Raw genomic sequence first — 21,931 nt, 5'->3', positions numbered from 1 at the left:
ACAAAGAGAGGCAAGCACAGGCAGCGACACATCTGTTAGTCTCTGTGAATCCTAGTAACCTTTTTGAATTAACCGAACACATGGCGATATTTCTCGGGCGCGGTAGGTAATGCCAACCCCAGAACTCTTTGCTCACAGCGCTGCAGCTCTAGATAGCATAAATCGAAACTGGAAACATCTGCTCCTCACTGCCACAGTCGCGCTGGGTGATCACAGGCACATCACGTCCCTATCTGTGCTTCAGCTTCTCCATTCATAAAACAGCAAAACAAATGGTAACGTGACTCGATTAATAAGAACACTGGGAGAGCCAAGCATTATTAGAAGCTGTGTTAAAACACAGTTTCGGAAGTATAAATCCCACATGCTGTTTGCCAGTTACGTAGTTAAAGCTACGTAAGAAATCGCATGAAACACAAACGGGAAAAAAAATATGTTCGGCAAAGGATTCTCCTCAACTATTTGGATTTGTTTAAAAGCCTTAACTGTGCATAGGGGAAGTAACACCCGAGAACCTTCTTTCTCTTCTCTAAAGGGTAAAATCAAATCTGTTGGTAAATGAGTAAGGCGTTATGTTCCTATTATTACTGTGCAGTTTACCATCTAAAGCAAAAAATCCTATTTGGTTGCTTAAAATAAACAAAAAAGCAAACTCAAGCACCAAAGCTAAATGACAGTCTAACATTTTTAACAACTGTTTTGAATTAAACATGCAGGAAAACAGGGCTTCACATGCAATTAACTGCAGAAAAACACTCCTCGGGCGGCAAGTCTCATCTTTCATATGAAAGTTCAGGTGCAACTGGGACTGTTTGTAAAGGATAAATTTCAATGCCATCAACCAAGTTCCCAGCTGAATTGCTGCCCTGCTTGACTCCCTAATGGATGGTCCCACAACCAGCAAATTTGCTGAGTTTCTAGCTAGGATCCTGCTTGTTTTGACATAACCGAGCAAGTCCATGCTTTCACAGCTGTTCCAGGAGCAGCCAGACTAACAAAGCCTCCTCTTCCTGCTCTAACAGCCCCAGGCCCTCCTCGCATCCCTACGGCAAGACCCTCAATATTTCGAAGCCCTCCTCCAAAGCCAATTAAGGTGAAGGTGGAAATAGCAGCTCTTCTGCAATGGAAGACAGGCCAACTACAACAAGAATAAAGCCAGCTACGCGATTAAATCAATAACCAAGACATCAATTTGTGAGAGCCTAATTAAAAAAAAAAATAGTGAGAATGTAGCACAATTAACTGTCCTTTCCTACATGAAATTCATGTTTTCCCCTTGGTTTGGGACCCTTGGAAAATAGTCTTCTAAACCACCCTCACAAAGAGCATCATAATGAAAATCTACTATATCCATCCCAAAACTCTGCTCACCACCTTTACTGTGAAGATGGATTAACAAGAGACTTGCTTCCAGCCCCTCCCCATCAGTCAAAAATAATAGATGTTGCAGGAAAACAGATTTTTTGCAAGGCTGCTTTACTGTGATATACCTGCACGAAAATTGCTACGGACACATGACCAAAGAGTTTCTAGGCTCCTGTTTTTGCACAAATCAACTCATGCTCGCAAAAATATGTCTGAGTTATGGCTACTAAAGCACTATTCAAAGCGACGTTTAAGAATACAAATAATGAGAGTCAATAGCTTAAGAACTTACCTGCCCCTTAAATGCATCAATGATAAACTGCAGGGACTGAGGCTGCACACACTCGATACACTTCTGCACCACATGATTACCGTTCTGGTCTTTCACACACTTCAGGACGTGGCCATCTAACTCCCGTACCATCTCGTTCTATTGGGGCAAGAGAAAGACAAACAGAAAGCACCAGGATTCATGGCTGACAAACATCCGTGCCAAACGTTCACTGCTAATAATGACAAAGAACATGAAAGGTATCAAAGATGCCTGGATGTATTTTAGTAATCTCAATGAAAGTCTTCCAGCAGTTGAGTGTCGAAATTACACTACAAAGCCTGCTGTGCTACAGAAACCACCCAGAAAAATGCTATTATTAAGTGAAGATGGAAGACTCATCTCAAATGTGAGCATCCTCTTAAAGGTAAGTATTCAATTTTAGACTTCTTACCAATACACAATGCACTTAACCTCAAGGTGTATCCCTCATTCTCCCTCTCAAAAAGAAAGAAATCTAAAATGTCCAAACTTCAAACTACTTTTCTTTTCTTTTCTTTTTTTTTTTTGACTCATACATCACTGAAATGAAGTCACCACTGGGATAAGAACTTGCTAGCAATTTAAGAAAGTAAGGCAATTTTGTATGATAATTAAGGAAGCAAAGCAAATGAGATTTACATATGATTAGCATAACACACAGGCAGGTTAAAAACTTCACAACTGGGAAAGACTGAATTGAAGAATCTTGATTATTCAGCAACACTACACAACTGAAAGATGTCCATTTTGCATCTGATCCAAAATAAACAGGTGTTTTAAGAGCACAGAGTACCATTCTGGAAGAACACATTACTAAATACTTGGACCAACAGTGCCACAGTTTGGGCCGTGACTTGCCACTGTTGAAACACAGGGCTGTGCTAAGGCGATAGCTTAGCTCAAGCTCAACCCAAAGGGAAGAGGCACTGCTAAAGCCCGTTTCATTTTTTTCAATCCAATAACCTAAATTGAGATTCTTGTATTATGATTCCTCACACTTTTGCTAGCTGGCATGCACAGTGGATTTTGCATCTTAGCTCCCTGTTAAGAAAATCCTAGAGGAACTGCTTTATTAATGAGCTTCAAGTAGAATTCAGGCTATTTCCCACGTGGATCCAACGCCTGGCCTGGCTCGACAGGAGCTGGGAGTTGTTCATACGTCTGAGTGTTGGAAGGAGAATACTGACCCATATACTCAAGCAGCTACATCTCAGTGAATACTGAAGGCAAAACTCTGGCAACTGCTTACTTAAAAGGATTTAAAAAAAATAAATACACCTTCTAATTGACTATGAGTTTCCTCACCTACATAATCTGATGTCAGGGAACACTGGGAATCAATGGAGAACCAACATCATTAAGTGGAACAATAAGATGACGATGAGTGAGCTGAGAACAGTATCACGTACTTGTCATGCACATTAAACAAACTAACAAAAAAAACCATACCATAAACCAAACCAACGGAACACCAGCCACAAACAACATGAGAGCAACACGAGCTTGCAGTTCATGGCACCAAACAGCAAGGAACGTTCAACATCGAGAAGAAAGTTAAAATTGAAACTTACAATTACCTGCTGGTCTGGGGGGATAAACTCCAGGGCCTTCTGAATCACCCTGCATCCGTACATCTGCAGCGCCAGCGACAGAACGTGCCCACGGATACGTTCCGCCAAGGCTAGTTTTTGTTCCAGGCTGCCAAACTGGAAAGACGGAAAAACCAATCACTACAAGCACAAAACCCTCGCAGGGCCAAGCGGCCTAGCAGCGCTCCCAAGCCACCCATGCTGAGGTGTTCAGTGAGAGACTTTAACATCCCAAGCACCATACCGTATCTACTGAAAAAGCAAAACAAAAAAACCCTAAACGGATCTCAACAGGCACAAGCAAGATGTCTGTTCTTTGTCAGATATGCCTGATGCATGCAAAAAATGCAAGAGCCAAAGGGGCTGCAACCGTTGGAGTGACGTGTACCAGTTCACTAATGCAGCAAAACCCTTGACACGCTTGCTACAAAAAAATTACTGGATAAAAGAATCGCCAATGGCTTGGTGCAGAAGGAACCGACCACTCTTCCAAAGAAGAAATGGGCACCTACTCCACCATTTTTCCTCATGAATCTCTAAAATCGGCAATAGAGGAACTTGAAAACACCCAATTGTAGATTTGGAGAAACTCTGGTACTCTACTCAGTTGGAATTTGCAGCAGTCCTAAATAAATAACACTCAAAATCCCGGCTTGCCTCCTTTTGTGAAAAGGTGTGTTTCCTTCCAATGGATGCTGCTGGCTGGCAAAATTTGTGTTGCTCCCAAATACATGAGTACTGACGGTTCAGCACAGCATCCTCAGAAACAGGAACTGAAGTCTTTTGTGTGGCTCTATACCTCCTGGATATATTGCTTTTCATTCCTACGCTTTTTGCATCTCAAAGCAAAGGTTTGCTCTTCGGAACAATTTTTATGAGCCTCACACCTCAGTTACCCTAGCAGAGACGATGCAACCACATGTGGGGAGGAGAGGACCACCAGTGTTGCCAGACATCCATCCTTTCAGCCAAACAGCAGAGTTTTTAGGAGTTTCATTCGAGCCCACCCAATACCTCAGGACAGAAGACACCTGAACAGGACTAGCAAAGAGGGGAATCAAGACTTACCTCAAAGAACTTCTGGATGACATAATTTCCAAATACATCAACCATCAATTGATAAGCTGCCTGGAGGATCTCGTTGAACACGAGCTGACGTTCTGCTGGGGTAGCACGCTCCAGTTTCAGCTGAATAAACCTGAAAAAGAGGGTCGGTGTGATGCCACTGGCACATACGCCCTCACCACATTTGTTATCACAAGCCCATTCAAAAGCCTCATACACCGAGTTCTTACAAAACATCCTCTCTAAAACATAGTTTTCTTTGCAAACAGGTTTGGGTGTTCCCATGTGTCACAGCTATTTGAAACCTTGGGTGGAGACAGTCAGAGGTCTTTGGCTATATCGCTGGTCAGCAGCCCAAAATCTCCTCATTCCAAGCAAAGCAAATCTCAATAGAGGAATACAGCAAGGTCTCACATCCATGCAGCTTCTTAAAATAAAAGAGTGAAGCTATGCCAGTGGGACTAGCAGGCAAATTGTGAGGAAAGCAAGCTGCTCTTTAGAGAGGAAACTTTGGGGGACAAATTTTGATAGCATATGATCTATAAAAAGAAGGGTCAGACTGCTACGCTGTTTGGTTTAACGTCTTTCTCACACCTCCTTTTCTCTGTTCTGCCTCTTTGCTTCAGGATTTGTAATACGAACTGCAAACTAAGCTAAATCAAAGAGCAGCTGTCTCAAAAGCTTCCCACGGTACAAGGGTTTTTATCCCACCTGGATCCATGCTGGTCTTGGGAGAATTCCATGATGTGCCCAGCAATTTCCCTCAGCTGTAAATTAGGGTACCGGTTATTGCGGAAGTCTTCCAGCAGCCTGCTTCGGCCAGAGGGCATAACATCAGACATCCCATAGCGCAAGCGAGATGAAGGGAACAGCGTACTGCTGGGGCTGAAGAGGCTGGAGGCACTGCTTGCGCTGCGGTACTTGGCTTCAGCTCCAGGAGCAGCAGAGATGTAACGGCCACTCCCATTTGTGAGCCCTCCTGCAAGTCAGAAAAATAAGGGTGTTTCAAATGACAAAGCAAAGCAGCGGAGGGATTAATTTACAAAAGGATGCACAACCCGTGCAGGCCATTTTACTTCTAAATTGCTCCTTTTTCACCCTAAATGGAGTTCTGACGTGGTTCAGCTAGCAAGTGCTTCCAAACAAGCTAGATGAACTGCCCCAGAAATAATTTAGGTGGGGACATGTTCAAGCATAGTTCCTTAATGCAGCACCATTCTATTAAGTGAGGATGAGCTACAGATTGCAGCAAAGGACAGGTTGTAACAACTTCTGTTCCTGTGCAGAAAGCATCTAGAACAGACAAAAACGTCAATTCCTCTGCCTGGATTTTTTGCTAACATTGTTTCATAATTACCTTACCCCATCCTCATTTTTTTTCCCCTGTCCTGCGGCTGTGTGAAAGACTAATTTAAAAGAAACCAAAGAGGTGGCAGGGGTGATGGGAAAGGAAGAAAGAAGAAATTAGGCAACAGAAAGGCAGCAAGAAACAAGTAAAGCAATTTGGGATTTAAAAAGCCGCTCTCTATTCTGTTAAGTACAGGTAGATGTCACAAAGAAAAGCCTGAACAACAACAAATAAAACCCAATAAATAAATACGTCAAGAAGTCCTGTGCTTTCACAAATGCCCTAAAGATTTTCATCTGTGTTAAGACAGCTACCGAGTAAAGCAGTGTAACAGCAGGGAATAGGTAACGATTCTTCATTTAGTTAGGAAAGTGCAGGTGCTGATAGTAACCAACTTAACACTGAAAATGTCGTTTTCTCGCCTATAATTTCTGCAATTTGTTCTCTTTCCAGGCTCGCTCAGCCTTGTCACCTCTCAGAGCTTCAGCAGCATCGCAGAGCACTCTCCTCCTCTTGCGGGGCTCGGGATCCCTCTGCTGGTCAAATATCGCAGACTGCCTTGCCAAGTATGGTTTTACAGAGCCCTCCCAAGAAAAATATTGTGATCGACAGGGAAGCTGCTATCTGAACAGCCCCCGACAAGCAGTAAGGGCAAAGCAGTGGGGCAGGGGGTGCAGGGAATCAGCAAGCGGTCTTTGCAAAGGAGGAGAGGGAAGACCTTCAAGGCGCACATCTGTAGGTCCGTCCGTAAGAGGGGTGCAGACCTTCATCTGGCAGACATGCAAATGACAGTGTCCAAAAAAGACCAGCATGAACTACACTCCTCTGCCAGCAATGCCTCAGGTATCTTCCTTGCAGGAAATAAATGAGAATTAAGTAACTGATAAGAGCCTAATTCAGATCCTCTCTGTCTCTAAGCCGTGCAAACCCATTCCAGCTTCCTCAGAGTCGGTGCCAAACTTGGGAGCCTCCTGTTCAAGTACCTTTTTCTCATGCTGCCTTGCCAATGATGGGCCATTATTTTCCTCTATCTGAATTCTTGATCAAGAAAGAAGTCCGAAAAGTGACCGAGTGATATTCCTCATTCCCAAAAGGCTCAGGATATTCCAGGGGACAGTAAATCACCTCTCAGGCAAAAGACACCAGAGAGCAAGCTAAGCAACGGTGCACTGCCGTTCCCTATCGCGTTCAAAGAGACCAGAATTACCACTTCTTTTGTGAAAGCCTAGAGCAGTTAAGAACAGGAGCGCTACCTCACTGAAGTGAAAAAAACAGTATTTCCTTATCATCTCCTGCAAACAGCTATAAAAGAAAAGGGTTTAGCACTTGTACAGTATCACCTCTGCCTCATCTCTCAGTTAGGACGGAAAGGACAGCATGTACAGAGGAGATCCTCTCTATCAGAGGTTTTAGACCAAGATCTTTCCATCTTTTTGGAGACTCAAAACCGTGAGTTACTCACGTTTTCTGTCTTCCCTCTGATACAGATGCTGATTGCAGATCTCTTCAGCATTCAGTGCTGTTCTGAGAATCAGAGACCTTGGCGGGGGGGACAGGTTTCCTAAATAAAACAAGTGACTTCTGGAACCCATCTGTCAACCACCGAATGCCAGAAACCTTGGAGGACCTCAGCCGCTTTGTGCCAGTGTGTGACCAGGAGCGCGAGGTCTCTCTGCCAGTCGCTGTTGCTGAGGGAGAAGGCTTCAATGTGGTATTACCAATTGCTACGATAAAACAGCTTCTGGTTCAAGAGGAGTACACAGAGGTTGGAAGACATGTTGCTCAACCTTTTGGAGACACTAAGATAGGATAAAGCAGCAAATATCCCAAAGACGAGATGGGACACCTGGAAGATGCTGGTGTGGCACTTCAGTTTCTCTCATGTCCTCACCCAGAACAAATCTCAAAAGTGGGACTGCCAACTCTTAGGAGACATCCAGTCATGCTAACGCAAAGCTGCCCATGCTCAGCATTTTGCTCCATGACAGCAAACCAGTACAGTACGCTGCAACAACACTAACTGGTATGGGGCAGGTCATATAGAAGTGACAGATGCAGCACGGATCTCCAAACAGTAGAGCGGCTAAAAGAGGAAGGCTGTATTTGCTTAAAAACATCTGGGATATATAAAGAGAAATCTGGGGAGCACAAAGAGCACAGACTCTTTACCCTGGTGCCTCTAAGGCAGAGAAGTTATCCAGACTCCCACTGCGGCTGTAACGACTGAGCATCTCCTATTTTGAACTGGTAAGTCATCTTCTCAACGCTTGCTGGGATGCTTTATGAGACAGATATTTATCTGAAAGAACTACTAAATTAAGGGGGAGAGGAGGGAAGGACAACAAAAGGATGAGTCAAGAAGTGGAAAAAAAGAAAGAAAAAAGAAAAAACCAGCGGAAGGAACACAAAAGCTGCTGTCTGAAAACAAAGCACTTCTTAAGCAAGCTTCCAGTGGAATTTCCCAGGGTCCCCAAGTTGCCCTGAAATGCAGAAGGTCCTGGTATGAGAAACAGGAGACAGATGGAAAATAAAAAGATGAAGAGACAGCTCTGCAAGAAAACAGACACGGCAGACTGGGCTGCCCTTCGCCCCTCGGGAAGGCTTGGCGCGGAGGTTGGGACGGGCAGGAGCCAGCAGCCCCCAGGATGCCCTCCCAGTTGGTCACAGCTAACTGGTTTCCAGCTCCCTGGCCAGTTTTCACTTTCTGACCCAAAACTGCATGCTTATCTACAGGCGTTTATTTTGTCTATGAAAAGCTGTATCTGGTGCAGACACCTCTGAATTTAGAGCATGTTATTTAGCTAAGTCTTCCTCCTCCAGTAGTTCTTTTTGCAAGAACTGCTTGTGTGTTACTTCAGGTACTTGCAATTGCCCAGATATTTCACAAAGTCACTTTACAACACCAGGAAAAAACCTAACTTGATAAATATACGCCATTTTTCACAGCTACGAGTTTTCAGAAAGCCGAAAGAGCAGGCAGGAGCTGAATCTTTCCCTGTTTTGCACAGCGCCCAAAACCAAAAGAGGGATGACTTCCGCATTCATGAAACACAACAAAGTCGAAGCCTTCCTCATGCAGCATTTAACCGTGGATTTGCCGATTGCAAATCAGATTCAACGGCAACTTCATCTGTCATCCTGTGTTCCTGAAATCAAATTACTTGAAGCATCTCCTCCACATTGGCTCCCCCCATATAATACAGTAACAGGACCTGGGCTGAAAGCCAACTGCTCTGATTTTTCCTTTGCAAACAACCAGTTTGGGTGTTCCCATTTGTCTTTTAATTTTTAGATATTTAAAAATTCTTCTCACCCTCTTCAGCGCAAACTATTTTTGATATCGAGCTCAGAAACACAAAAGGAGGCAACCTCATGCTTCATATAAAGAAAAAACAACACCTCTGCTCTTTTTGGAGCACTAAAATTTATCTTCTAACCAGAGGAAACTCTGACTTCATTTAACACTATAACTTGTCTTACATTATAGATGAAAAATAAACTTGGAAAAAAAATTAAATGACCTTGTACGCACCTTAAGGTGAAAACCACACAAACACAGAGATATTTCCAAGAGATTTCTCTCACAAAACTGCTGAGCATAAAGTCAGCCACGGTGAAAAGCTGGCTACAGGGAGAGGAATATTTTGTCAAAACGGCAAGGCCCATGCTGACTGCTTTGGGGCACAGTCCATTTATGTAAACGGTAACTCTGCTTTCTTACCAGTGTTTGTTCTCGAACAGATTAACCTTTCTCTGATCCAGTTTTTAAGATTCATTCTCTTTTGTTTGCCTGCAGGGGCAACAGACTTCTTCTAGTGCCAGATTTTGAATCTGGTTAGTCTTCAGCGTTAATTTATTGTCGCTATTTAACTGTCAGCATAAGGACTGTAGAGTCACATAAATAAAGCTAAAAACCCTTCCAATTCTATTAAACCTCTGAATAAGGGAAGATGTCAAATCTAAATTTAAGCTGAAAATTTTTATTTGTTACCATTCTATCTTAACCTTTACCCAGCGTCAAGTTTATCACACATGCTTGTAACATGATAAATACGCATACACGGTCTTATGCATCAAACGCTATGCATAAGAAGTGCTCTGATAACCAAATGTTTTGTTATATGCAGACAAATACTTGACAGAACGAAGATCAAGTAATGTTTAGAGCAAACACTGAATTATTTTGTGCAAATGTAAACAACAACTCATTTTGTTTGTTCAGCTGGCCTGAAAATGAACACTTCAGGTACTTCAGAGGAGCACTTCTTTATTATTTAATATATGCTATTTTTAAAATATATTTTATGGTACGTAGAAGTTCTGGCCCAATTATAATTTCTTATCGAAGACGTAGCTTTTACTCCCACGCACTACCGTGCTTTTGATAAGGCAAAGATTTATGGGTTTACTTTGGAAAACGTAATTTTGAAAATTGCCCAGGAAGAAGAGCTCTGAACGACAACTGGACTGCCTGTGTCTCACCTACCCAGCAGCAGGGGTGCTTGGGCCTCCGCGCAAAAAGAGAGCAAACCAGCAATAACCTCCGATGCTGCGACAGCAGCAGGGGCTCTTACCGAGGTTTAAACTTGAAGACGAGCCGTGTGAAGATAAGGAAGGTGGTGGAGTCTGAGAGTGGCCGGGTCCTTGACTGGGCAGAGGCATTCCAACGGGTCCAGGAGAGGAGGAAAACCCAAGGCCATTATAAAAACTGTGTCCTATAGGTGTCAAACTGCTGGATGTCCTCTTGTACAGGTCGCTGCTCCCCGTAAGGGAGTCCCGGCGAGAGCCACTGCCAGTGTTGGAGTTAGCAACTGAAAAGAGGAAGAGAATAAAATGGAGCGATGTGAACAAGCTGCCTGGGACAACCGAAGATACGTTCAAAACAGACAGCAACACAGCAGCACCTACGTACAACTGTACCACGCTAGGCTGTTGTTCTCCTAAAAGCAACGCATGTGCCCAAACGAATTACAATGATTAAAATCATGTTATTAATGATCAAGCAGAAATCCTTGATTTAAATAATTAGCTTTAATCCTGACTTTGCACTTGTACTCTGGCAGTTTTCAACACCAGCAGAACTCATCAATAAATACAGCACAAAATATCTAAAAGCAGAAAGATCAAGAAGATACAGTGTATGTGAAGGAAGCGACAGAATGAGAAATGACAGTGAACATTTTGGCTTTGGGGCACATCCGCTTTTTGCTTTCGAATCTTCAGAAGAGGGGTTGTATACTTCAAAGCTCTTTTTCCCTAAGCATATCACTTAGTTTAACAGAAGATATTAGATCTCCTTACAAGCTGTGCCTCACTGTTATTCTTTGACCATCAGAGATAAAACAAATCCAACACAAGATTTTATCTGTTCATGTTTACTTAAGAGGATGTATAGCTTAGTGCACGTTTACTTAGAATCTTGTTCTCACCTTTCATTATGTTAGAAAACAGCTGAGGAGTCATTTCTTTTTTACTCCTATTTGCATGAAGCATTACTGAGGTGAGAATCAGAATTCAATTTAACACACACAAAACCATCATCTTGTTTCTTAAGAGTTTTCTTGCAAGTTAAATAAAATCTCCTTAAATGAGCTGTGTACTTAAGGGGAGGAAAAAAAATCAATTTTGCATTAAAATCGTATTTGATAAATAGTGGAACTGCTGCCTGTAATGAACTAGGCATTTTTCATAGCTGCACACCAAGCTCTAGAAGCAACAGCCTCACTTTTTTATTCATGAATTGAGGCAAAACAAGTTTGTGCACCTCAGCTTTGAGCAAACTAGTCATTGAATCCAATTAGTTGAATATCCTGAAGAGAAAGAAGCAAACGCTGCATTTACCAGAATCCAAGATTATTCAAATTCTCAGGCTGGGTTCAAGAAAAATATTTAGCATAACTTACTGAAAAACCTGTGATTTGATCCAGTGATAGTATACCTATCAGTCTTTTCTGATGGATCAGGTTAAAAAGGCATGTTGTAACTTGCCCTTCAGACTGATGAAAGCCGGAAAGTCAGGATATAATTATTACCTCAAAGACTAAACAGTAATTAAAACAATTGCTCTACTTCAAACAAGAAAAAAAAAAAAAAAGAAAAGAAAAGGGGGGGAGAGAGAGAGAGAGCGAGAAAGAAAGAAAAAGAAAGAAAAAGAAGGAAAGAAAGAAAGAAAGAAAAAGAAGGAAAGAAAGAAAGAAAGAAAAAGAAGGAAAGAAAGAAAGAAAGAAAAAGAAGGAAAGAAAGAAAAAGAAAGAAAAAGAAGGAAAGAAAGAAAAAGAAAGAAAAAGAAGGAAAGAAAGAAAAAGAAAGAAAAAGAAGGAAAGAAAGAAAAAGAAAGAAAAAGAAGGAAAGAAAGAAAAAGAAAGAAAAAGAAGGAAAGAAAGAAAAAGAAAGAAAAAGAAGGAAAGAAAGAAAAAGAAAGAAAAAGAAGGAAAGAAAGAAAAAGAAAGAAACAACCCAGAGACATCCTTCTGGTTTAGTTTTATTCTGAAAAATCTTTGTCTCCAACTGCCTAACAAAAAAATCAAGATAAACCACGTATGTAATTTTTTCTTGCAGCCAAAGTGACTTGCTTATATCGTAAGCAAAACAATTCTCAGAGTAAAGCATGGAAACCACTTCAGATGATAAAGCTGCTTAGCCATTATTCTGAGGTTAGGGTTAGCGCGCTGGCAGTTACCGCTCAGGAACCAATGTCTTGATAGTTCAGCGTCTCCATCAAGCATATGCAAGTAAAGGTGAGGAAATCAGAAGTTGTTTAACACCTCACGAAAAAGCCATAAACTTCCACCTATTTTGGGCAAATGCTCAACATGGCTAGTCAGTAAGGACCAACCGATGCGGCACAGTAACTTGGTATGGTAGCCAGCTTCTTCTACCAGTTAGGAGGTTGGACCATCTATAAAACTGAAGCAGCCATGAAAAAAAAAGATTTACAGATCCATAAATTTAGAGTGGAAATGAAGTTCAGCTTGCGGTACAATTCTGTCAATTTTGTATTTCTCAAAATACTTTTTAGAGGAGGAGAATTCAATTCCCTATTTCAAGAACCTGATTTTTAGAGCATTTTTGTTCTCCATTATCCCTCAGTGCCATCAACTCTAATCTGCCCCAACAAGGGGCTGTCTGATAATGCACCAACTGTGTCTAAAAAGAAGTTAATTATTTTGTTACTTTTAACATACCATCCACTAGAAAAAGCTTCATCAGAAAGCACTGCAGGTTTTTAAAGCCAAAATAGTCCCTCAAGGAAAATTTCCATCTCACCTCAGATAGCTATTGCCACCTCTCCCTCTTCCCCCGTGCAGAAGCCACCAAATCGTACCTGCTGTTCCGAAACCTCCCAGCGCGGACCCCAGCGTGGCACCGAGAGAGCTGCTGCTTCCGAATCCCAGGGAAGTGTTGGCAGGCTGGGCAGAGCCCTGAGAAAAGAGCGAGCTGCTCTGGGAATTGCTGCTGAGCGAGTTGTTGCCGTAAAACGAGCTGGATGCCAGGTTGTTGGTGGGCTGCTGCTGGGGCTGGGGCTGAGGCTGCTGAGTTCCTAGAGGGCGAAATGGTCCGTTTGTGGTTCCCGCCAGGCCGCCGGCTGCACCGTTGGCCGAAGCTGCAGCCGCCGCAACCGCTGTAGGAAGAAGTAATTGGAAGCAGAGGTTGAAAGATCCATTTTCGTATCCACTTTGGATGGTGGAACCTAGCAGGTTCCTTTTATATACTATAGATTTTCTTTTTTGCTCTCAGGATGAAGGGCTCCCCTACTCATAAAACCAGCACAAAGTCTCTCTTGGCTTTCTACCTATGCTCTGCAAGGCTTGGGCAGACCCACCGGACACCAACAATGCCAAGTTATTACTACTGCTGTTTCTATTACTGGAGCATAGCAGATCAAAGAGGAGAACAAAAAAAAAAAAAAAGCTCCCTTTCTCCTCAGATCCAAGATTTAAATCAATACAACCACAGACTTAACAATATCTAATTATGAAAGACAAGTTCTGAAATAATCAAAATCACTCATTAATGCATGAAACCCACCCCACAGCGCTAAGAGCATCAAGCCCAAGCACTTTTGCTTTTCAGCCAGTTCTAAAGTAAAGAAAGGCAAGAATTTTGCAAAATAACATAGTCTACTCTACACCACTTCTCAGGCTTTTCTGGAGGCTCAGCCCATGAGTACAGAGAAAGTTCTCAGCAACAATCCCTGCTCGGGACCTCAGTGAGGGCAAGTGTGTCATCATCGCCAGCTGAGCACGGAGGACCAGTGGCATCTCCCACGCCACGGACGGAGCAGGGTCTCCTGGCTGGAGGAGGACTCACCCGCTTGCGCTGCGGAGGAGCTGATGATGACGGGAGCGGGGGCAACCAGACGCACGGGGGCCCCCAGGCCGTTCCTCGCCCCGGCGTTCACGACGAGAGCACCTGTTTGGTCGTAGTAAGCAGCAGGAGCCAGGACTGGATAACCTGAAGAAGGAAATGCAGAGATGCACAGCTGAGGTTGTAAGGCACACAGGGCACATGCAGATCCATCATCTCAAAATGAGTATGATTTTTAAAGGAAAATCAGAAAGGAAAAAGGAAAAAGAGCAGGAAAGAAAGACAAGAGTTCTGCTTCTCATGAAGCAAAAAACCCTTCTGTATTAACAGTTCACGACCTTCATACCTACAATTTTGCACTAATAAAGCTTTCAGTAAGAGAAGCGATGCTCTTCCTCCGAACCAATTACACCAGCATTGTCCTTAGCATGAATACAGTTCTACAGCTATAAAAGATCTTAAAATGCTTTAGTACTATTTCTTTTCCCCTAGAGGTATAGGGTGCACTGGTGCCTTTCACACGTACATGAAACATACTGCACTAACTCTGCCACTGTATGTTGCAGTGGTTCAGTGTGCACACACAAGCAAACAAGATAGAGGACTTAAAGGTATATATTTTTAAATATATGCACTTCTATTAAAATATTCTCTCTTTTTTTTTTTTTTTTTAAATGCACAGAGCATCAGGATTTCAGTAACATATAGCTATTGTTTAGGCACTTAACGATGCAACTTGACAGTGAAAAAACAACTGACAGCAAAAAGAAAGATATTTTCCACAGTGGGGTCAGGCAGAGGAGGCTGTTCTCCAAAAATACTCATTATGAAAATATAACCCCCAAAACCTCAATAATGCGGAATTACGGAAAACTACAAATTACTAAATAACATGCACATTACCATTCCCTTTGTAGCTAATACAGCAACATTCTTTTTATGCCATAACAAAACCTGTAGCAGACACATGACACTGCCAGTGAGGAGACCTGAGGCTGAAATAAGAATGTCTGATTACATGTGACCAACAGGACATACTTGCCCATTACTCAAAAAATAAAATACTCGTCTTTGCACTCTGCAATTACAATAAAATTCTGTATATTGTGCGTCAAAAGCATTTTTACCACCCACCCTCATGGACTACAGCTATGATTGATACAGCAGCTCCTCTGTTGATGAATTCTAAATTATACTAAACCTTGTGGGGGGGGGGGGGTTTGTTGTATTTTGTTTTTTAAATCACCTGCTTGGAAGACACCAGGGAGGGGAAATCCTTACTCCGTTACAAAGTCCAGCCCTTGTAGGGATGGAGAGACAGTTAATCAATGGGACTAAGGCATCCCAGGGGTCTTAAAATAAAGATCACGTAAGCTATCGTGATCCACAGAGATACCTGAAAGCATGTTTCAATGGCAGCCATCAATTCTTTTGAGTAAGAGAAAGACTAACCCCCCCAGAACGAAAGCATGTTTCAATGGCAGCCATCAATTCTTTTGAGTAAGAGAAAGACTAACCCCCCCCCCCCAGAACAGTAATACGGGTGATAATTCAGGGATCCAAACCCTGTTTAACCTAAATGCTGCATAGACAGGTACATTCACATCTAACAGCCTCTTCAAAATTCCTCGTGCATACACAGATTAAAAATGAGAAACCGTCATAAAAACTGAACGTTGCTGAATGCCAGGCAAATGCGACACCACGCAGACACTCGTCACAAGATCTCCTTGATGCTCCCTGGGCTCTGGAGAAGTTGCTGCTTGCTCAGGGTCCCTACCTGGCATCCCTGCTGCCAGTCCTTGCCCAAAGGCAAGGGCAGAATTGACGGCGGCAGCAGCCACCAGAGGATCAGTCTGCTGTCCCTGCTGGTTCTGATTTGGGGTCAACGGACGCTGACTGGCTCCTCCACGTAGCACCTGCAGAAGACAGGAACATCCATGTGAGACCTAAGTGCCAGCCACAGCAACCAGACGCTTCCAGGAACCTCAGCAGCAGGCTGGTTGAGCAGTTTTTGGTACGCAACGGCAGCTACGTCACAACTAGTACGCGATGATCCCTCCCCTTTACTCAAACAGCCTTCTCAGCCAAAAGCCTGAACTACTGTGGACAAAAGCAGAAGACCCAATATAACTAACACCTCCCCACTCAAGTTTACCGAGCATACTCTGGAAGAGTTTCATCTTCTGGTCTTCTTCATTTCTCGACATGCTTTCAATAATCGTCCTTTGTTAGGAGGGTTTGCAAGTCATCTGTCCCTTTACAGGTAACGTTTGGTGTCTCTGCCGCAAAAGCATCATGTAAAGCCCACTTAAGCAGAAATATGAGAACGCCTGACTTGGGCTCCGTGGGCTGATGACCGAAGGTAGCATGGGTTTTTCCAACCTGCCAGCCCACGTGCAAAGCAGTGACCCAGTGACATGACACTTACTCACTGGAAATAATGACAAAAGGTCACACACATGGTCTTTTATATGGAGCTCTTGCAGTTTGAGCCCGTGTGCTCGCAGGAGGGAAGAAGGCAAACTGACCTTTCCTGTAATTGCCCACGATGGGCTTTGTCTGCAAAAGCCTTTTCCTCTGAGCGGTGATGCAAGAGTCTGCACTCACTCGCGAGGTCAACTTATTACAAAAAATAACACTGTCTTTTGGTACTCAGCGTGTATTATCGTAACAAGTCCGTAGAATTGTATGCGTCACCCAATAAAGCTATTTAAAGGAAAAAAAAAATGACTCCGTGCAGGGACAGACTGGGTGAGGATACTGAAGTTAGCTAACTCTGGGATAGATATTTAAATTTGCTATGTCTGTCAAAGCTGGAACATGAACTCTTATTTCCAGCCTAGGTGGTGTCACAAGCTGCAGTGGCTGGCAAGCGCGCACAGCGCGAGTGCACCGTGGAGAACATACGTGATGGACGACAGGCTGCAGGAAGGGAAATGGAGGCATTTTTATAAATGTACCACCCCTCTTAAGATGTTTTAAGCATCACAAATCAACTGTCCAGAATCATCACTCTACATGTCCCAAATATTTGCCTCAGCACTTAGAAAAATTTAATCCAAAAAAATGTATACTTTATCATCTTACACAAGAAAGCTTTGCGTTAGAAACAATGCACACGCACACCCCTCTCGTGCCTGCTTTATGGCTATAAAAGTAATGAAAAATATTATGAAAGCTACGGATGATTGATTTTTTTATTTTAATAGCCTTTGCAGAAGCTCTTTCAGCACATACCTTATTTACAGGGGAGTTTGAATCCCAGTTTGAATGCCAAAGCCCAAAGCAAAAGTGTATCATACGCTTTACTCCGTTTTACCTGGGTGCACGTGCAGAAGGTCTGTTCAATATGCTCCTGCCAGTGACCTGCCAGGTGGGGAGGTTTGACCATTAACTCTGCCAAGGAGCAAAGCGTTCTCCTTCTGATCACTGGTCCAGAACCACTGGTGTCAAACATCATTGCTTTCATTATCTGAAAAGGCCTTACAATAGTACAAAACACTGGGGGTTTTTTTTGTTGTTGCTTTAGCAGTTCTCCGGGCAGCAGGTAATAAATTCACATACCAATTACTACCTGCCGTAAGGCCTGACATCTCAAAAGCACAAGGACCAGAGAGGAACGCTTTGCGTTGCAGTGAAGAAGGAGCCTCCTCGCTGCTCAGTAGTGTCATTAAGGCATTTTTTCTTTTTTTTCCAAGGACTGGTCCTCTACTAAACCACCTAGCTGGGGCTGTGCAGCAGAGCCACTAACAGAAACCGTGTCCAGGTCTCAGCTTCCGCTGTACAGGCCTTCCTGAGCTCTGCAAGGAGAAAGGCGGTGTAGATCCGACCATGGCTGTAATGGGAACGAGAAGCAAAACAATGCTGCCTAGGCATCTCTAACCCTTTTAGCGTTTAACTTCATTATACATTCAGTACCCATAATTCACTCTCACTATCAATGCAGTCTGAAAGTTTGGATTTTTTTTAATGCTGATTTAAATAGCAAGCTAGCAATTCACGCTGCCATACAACCTTATCAAATGTTTAAGGCAGCTTTTCATTATGGCAAAGGAAAACACTTACTGTTCCGTGTTAATTCTTGTCTCTCAATTCTGCTTTCTCCTGAAGTAAGTTACTGAATTCACATTTGTGTCATCTGCATTGAAGAGGCGCAACTATGACTAAATACCAGACTTTTAAAATGCTTATTTTAACTAAAGTCAGTCGTTTAACTAGGTTAAACGCTTTCAGCATTTTCCAAGTATAGACACACTGAACAAGAAATTGCACTGTGATTCATCAGAAGATACACAACTTCCCACAAAAGAGTAAAAGAACAAGCTACGTAATCCAACATTTTGTTATTGCCAACGGACTAAGAGGGTGCAAACCGCACCAAGCACACGATTTACAGGAGTATGTAAGGAGAAATTTCCCCTCCATCACCTCCCAGCGATGCCTTCATTGCTTTGTTCTGGGTTTTCTTCGTTAAAAAAAGCAGATACCATGTAAACAAACACTTGTCTGGATATTCACCTCTAACACACTTAAAGGGGCAAACAGTAGCTCATATGCAAAGCTTCATAAATATTCTTTTAGGTGTCAAATTCTCTTCTTTCTCATGTAGATTAAAGCAAAGCAGCTACACAGTTGACCTTACAAAACCAGCAAACTTATTTTGTCTTCTTTTTGCACTCATCTTTTGCCCCAAAGTCCTCACACGGATGCCAAACTAACTCTTTTTGCTGTTGTTTTGACTCCCCTTCACATGTGCGTGTGTGTGAAGACTAGTGTTAAAGAGGGTCCTATACTGAACAGCATCTTAAAGATGAGAACATACCATTCACTGACATTTAGGATTTGACACACATTTTCATATTCTCCACAGCCTTCAAAATACAGTGATGGCTACGAAAGCAGGTTGTAAGATGGTAATATCTGCTACTGCACCAACAGGAAGTTTTTGCCAATATGACAACTTCATAGCTCATCGTTTTTATAAACTGGTTAGGCCATTCGTTTTATGTGAAGGAGGATCACATGCTTGTCTATAAAATTCACCTGCCGCATTATTTATTGTGCTTTTTTTGCTGGGTCTTTTTGACGTGAATTGTTTCTAATTCTACTTTTCACGCAGTTTCTCCTCTTTAACACACCTGTCCTGCACTATTTCTATCCTTATTTTCAGCAGGAAACAGGCAAATCTGTCCCAAAACTGCCTTTCATTTGTTAGCAACAGCTTTCCACAGATTTTTGTGCCTATCAAAGAAGACCTTCCTATTTAGCTGTTCCGGTAGCAGCATCCAAACTGGGTTTTCCAAGTCAGGAGCAGCAAGAATGCACGAGCTTCCTCCTATCCACTGCATCCTTGCTGCCAAATTCAGATCAATACCGTAACAAAGAGCCCAATGCCACAATCGTACCATGCAACGCGCTCCAACTGCACGACGGCACGTGAATGATGGAGCGCACAGAAAACAGTTCTTCTCCCTTTTCTGCAAAAGGGCCACGGGCCCTTTTTGTTGCTTGCAAGCGAGCGTCAGAAGCGGCCGTTCGAAAGCGTGATTCCTCAAAACTATCTCCTCTGCAAATGGCTTTACCTGCAAAGCATTTTGCCACTTACCTGCTGCTGCCCCTGCTGGGTTTGCTGAGTGGTCTGCTGATTTGCTGAGTTAGTCGCAGCGGCGGCGGCTGCAGCTTGCTGTTGGAAAAGACTGGCTGGATAAACTCCCCAAGGAGTAACTCCATAGTACTGGTGAGGGACAACCGCTGGGCCTAAAATGCCAAAGGGGATTCAGTAAACTTCGGTAGTGACAACCGTTACGCAGCAAACGCAGCAAACTGTCACCAAAAATACTTGCACGTCATATTTAACAAATCCTATTTTAAGGCGATCTGCTTTAAATCCTTTGCAAATCGCAAAGGGACTGTGCCATTTGTGTCAGACTGAAGTTTCCTCTTTTCCTTGTTATTACCTTATCAGATGAGGGTAAACCCTGCTACTATTGATCGTGCTGAAATTTCATGTTTCTATTGTTGAGCCCTTATTTTATAACAAAGGAAGATTTTTTTTTTTTAATCTCTAACAAAAAGTTTGGAGAAAGAAATTTATTTAAGCACAGAGAGATACAAGTCCTTTCAAACTAATGACGAGACACTCACGGCTCAGTAACATCTACCGTTTAGCTGTCCAGGCAGCAAAGAAAACTCTTCACAAATGGACAGCACTGATTCTCAAACGTGTAAAGTGTATTTTGCTAGCCACTCGGTCCTGCTTCGCATTCGTGAGCCACTATAAAAGAGCCCATGCAATCATATATCTTCTCATATTCCCTCCTCCTCAAACTGCTGGTTATATTTAAGAGGGGGGGGAATGCAACAAGAAAAGCATAACTTTTGCAGATTCCCTGTGCATTATATCAAGTCTCAGGACGCTTGCACCCTCATTTGCCAATAGCTGAAAGCAGCCTATATCCTTAAATAATTCTAGCCAGGGAAGACTGGCATAAAGGGAAGAAGAAATAAGCACTCTGCACTGAACGGTGCAGTCCTTCCTGACAAATAACACATATGCAAAACTAGTAATATTTTTAGTATGTCTGTTCTGTATCTTATTCTTCTGCTGACCTTTCCAAAGAAGTACTGCTTCCTTAGCTTTTCAGATACATCCCCTGTCCCAAGGGTTGCACAGCTTCCTTCCCCAAGAGTAATTTAGAGCTTGCTAGTCTGTTTAAGGTAGAGCCCCACACTCGTATTTGAGACCATAGAACAAACAAGCATTTAGTAAATTTGAACCATGCATACTTTAACAGAGTAAAAATAGCTTCTATTTTAAGAGAAACAGTATTTGAGTTCTGACCAAATCAGCTAAGCATTTCTATTAATTGTGTCCTTTGAGTCAGCAAGACACTGCAAGGAGAACAAGCTTAAGACACATGACGAATATGAACATTGGCCTCAAGAGACTTGAACTATTCCAAGAAAAACGGGGGATGGCAGTAAAAAGGGAGACACAGAAAGACACTGCTGACTGCAGCCTGGGTACAACAAAGGTGGAAAAAAATCCAGCAAGTACTTTCTAAAATAACATATACTTGTCTCAGATAGAACTGCTACACAGTGCAAAAGCAATGCAAAAGCAATGCACTGCACAACAGTCTGGATCTCTCCTGTATGAATTACTGCTCCTACAATCAATACTGCGAAGCTGGTGAAATTCAACGATATTTTGAAATATTCTTTTCATATTTCATTTCAAATTTTACATTCATATTTAATTTCAAATGTGACACGGTTATTTCTCACTCTGTGGGTTTTTTTAATCATTGCAATTTCCATCAATTGGGGATTTTATGAACGGACAAATTTGTATCTCGCACCGAAGCTCGGCTAAGAAATCCATCCCTGCCAGATTTACTGCACACAGTCTATGAGAAAAAGAAACTTGTCTTTCTCATTCAGATACGTCTTTGAGTAGCATCCACTTGTTTTATACCTTACTACCTGGGAATTTATGAGCAGTGGTAATGACAGTTAAAAAAACCCACCCATCCCAACCTGCAGAATGAATCAGTCTCACAATACTGCCCTTTTTGACTTAAACAGTTAGGGACATGCAGCTAATCAAGTGGATTATTACCTGTTTATAATCAGTCCACGGAGATCGGACACCAACTGCTAAGAGGCTGCTGCACTCAACAGAAGAATTTGCTCCATTTTAGGCAAATAACCAGTCTGCATTTGCCCTGAAGCTACTGGGGAAATTGTCACAGTATCCTTTATCTGGGCAAAGTTTGGGTATCCCTCCGCGTTAATTTTAATCACGGTTCTGATTATCAAACAGGCATATCTAGATGGCTTTCTCCTAGCTAGAGATTGCTCGTCAGATCTGCAAAAGCCTGAAGTGTTTTTTTAAAAAAAAAAAAAGACAAGATGAAAGTCTTTGAAGTTTGCAGGCAG

General features: G+C 42.6%; 1 protein-coding gene and 1 non-coding gene across 8 annotated transcripts in view; both read right to left on the bottom strand.

Annotated features, from left to right (window-relative positions):
• Positions 1 to 21,931, bottom strand: part of PUM1 (pumilio RNA binding family member 1) — a 75,860-nt gene that overhangs the window by 7,174 nt on the left and 46,755 nt on the right. For 4 of the 7 annotated variants that reach the window (XM_064524935.1, XM_064524934.1, XM_064524937.1 and 1 more), the window contains exons 10-18: positions 19,596 to 19,747; positions 15,768 to 15,906; positions 13,991 to 14,134; positions 13,005 to 13,301; positions 10,255 to 10,491; positions 5,044 to 5,311; positions 4,336 to 4,465; positions 3,250 to 3,384; positions 1,658 to 1,795 (exon numbers count right to left, since the gene is read on the bottom strand). In XM_064524935.1, the coding sequence (XP_064381005.1) occupies positions 1,658 to 1,795; positions 3,250 to 3,384; positions 4,336 to 4,465; positions 5,044 to 5,311; positions 10,255 to 10,491; positions 13,005 to 13,301; positions 13,991 to 14,134; positions 15,768 to 15,906; positions 19,596 to 19,747 (1,640 nt within the window). The remainder of the gene's footprint in view (positions 1 to 1,657; positions 1,796 to 3,249; positions 3,385 to 4,335; positions 4,466 to 5,043; positions 5,312 to 10,254; positions 10,492 to 13,004; positions 13,302 to 13,990; positions 14,135 to 15,767; positions 15,907 to 19,595; positions 19,748 to 21,931) is intronic. The other 3 variants (XM_064524940.1, XM_064524936.1, XM_064524939.1) reach the window with 1 other exon arrangement.
• Positions 13,830 to 13,918, bottom strand: LOC112981229 (small nucleolar RNA SNORD103/SNORD85). The gene has a single exon (XR_003258652.1). It is a non-coding gene; the product is annotated as a small nucleolar RNA SNORD103/SNORD85 (small nucleolar RNA).

Source organism: Dromaius novaehollandiae, chromosome 23 (genome assembly GCF_036370855.1).
Source record: "Dromaius novaehollandiae isolate bDroNov1 chromosome 23, bDroNov1.hap1, whole genome shotgun sequence".
Taxonomy (NCBI): Eukaryota; Metazoa; Chordata; class Aves; order Casuariiformes; family Dromaiidae; genus Dromaius; species Dromaius novaehollandiae.
Note: the sequence above shows the minus strand (reverse complement) of the source record. Positions and strands in the feature narration are given on the sequence as shown.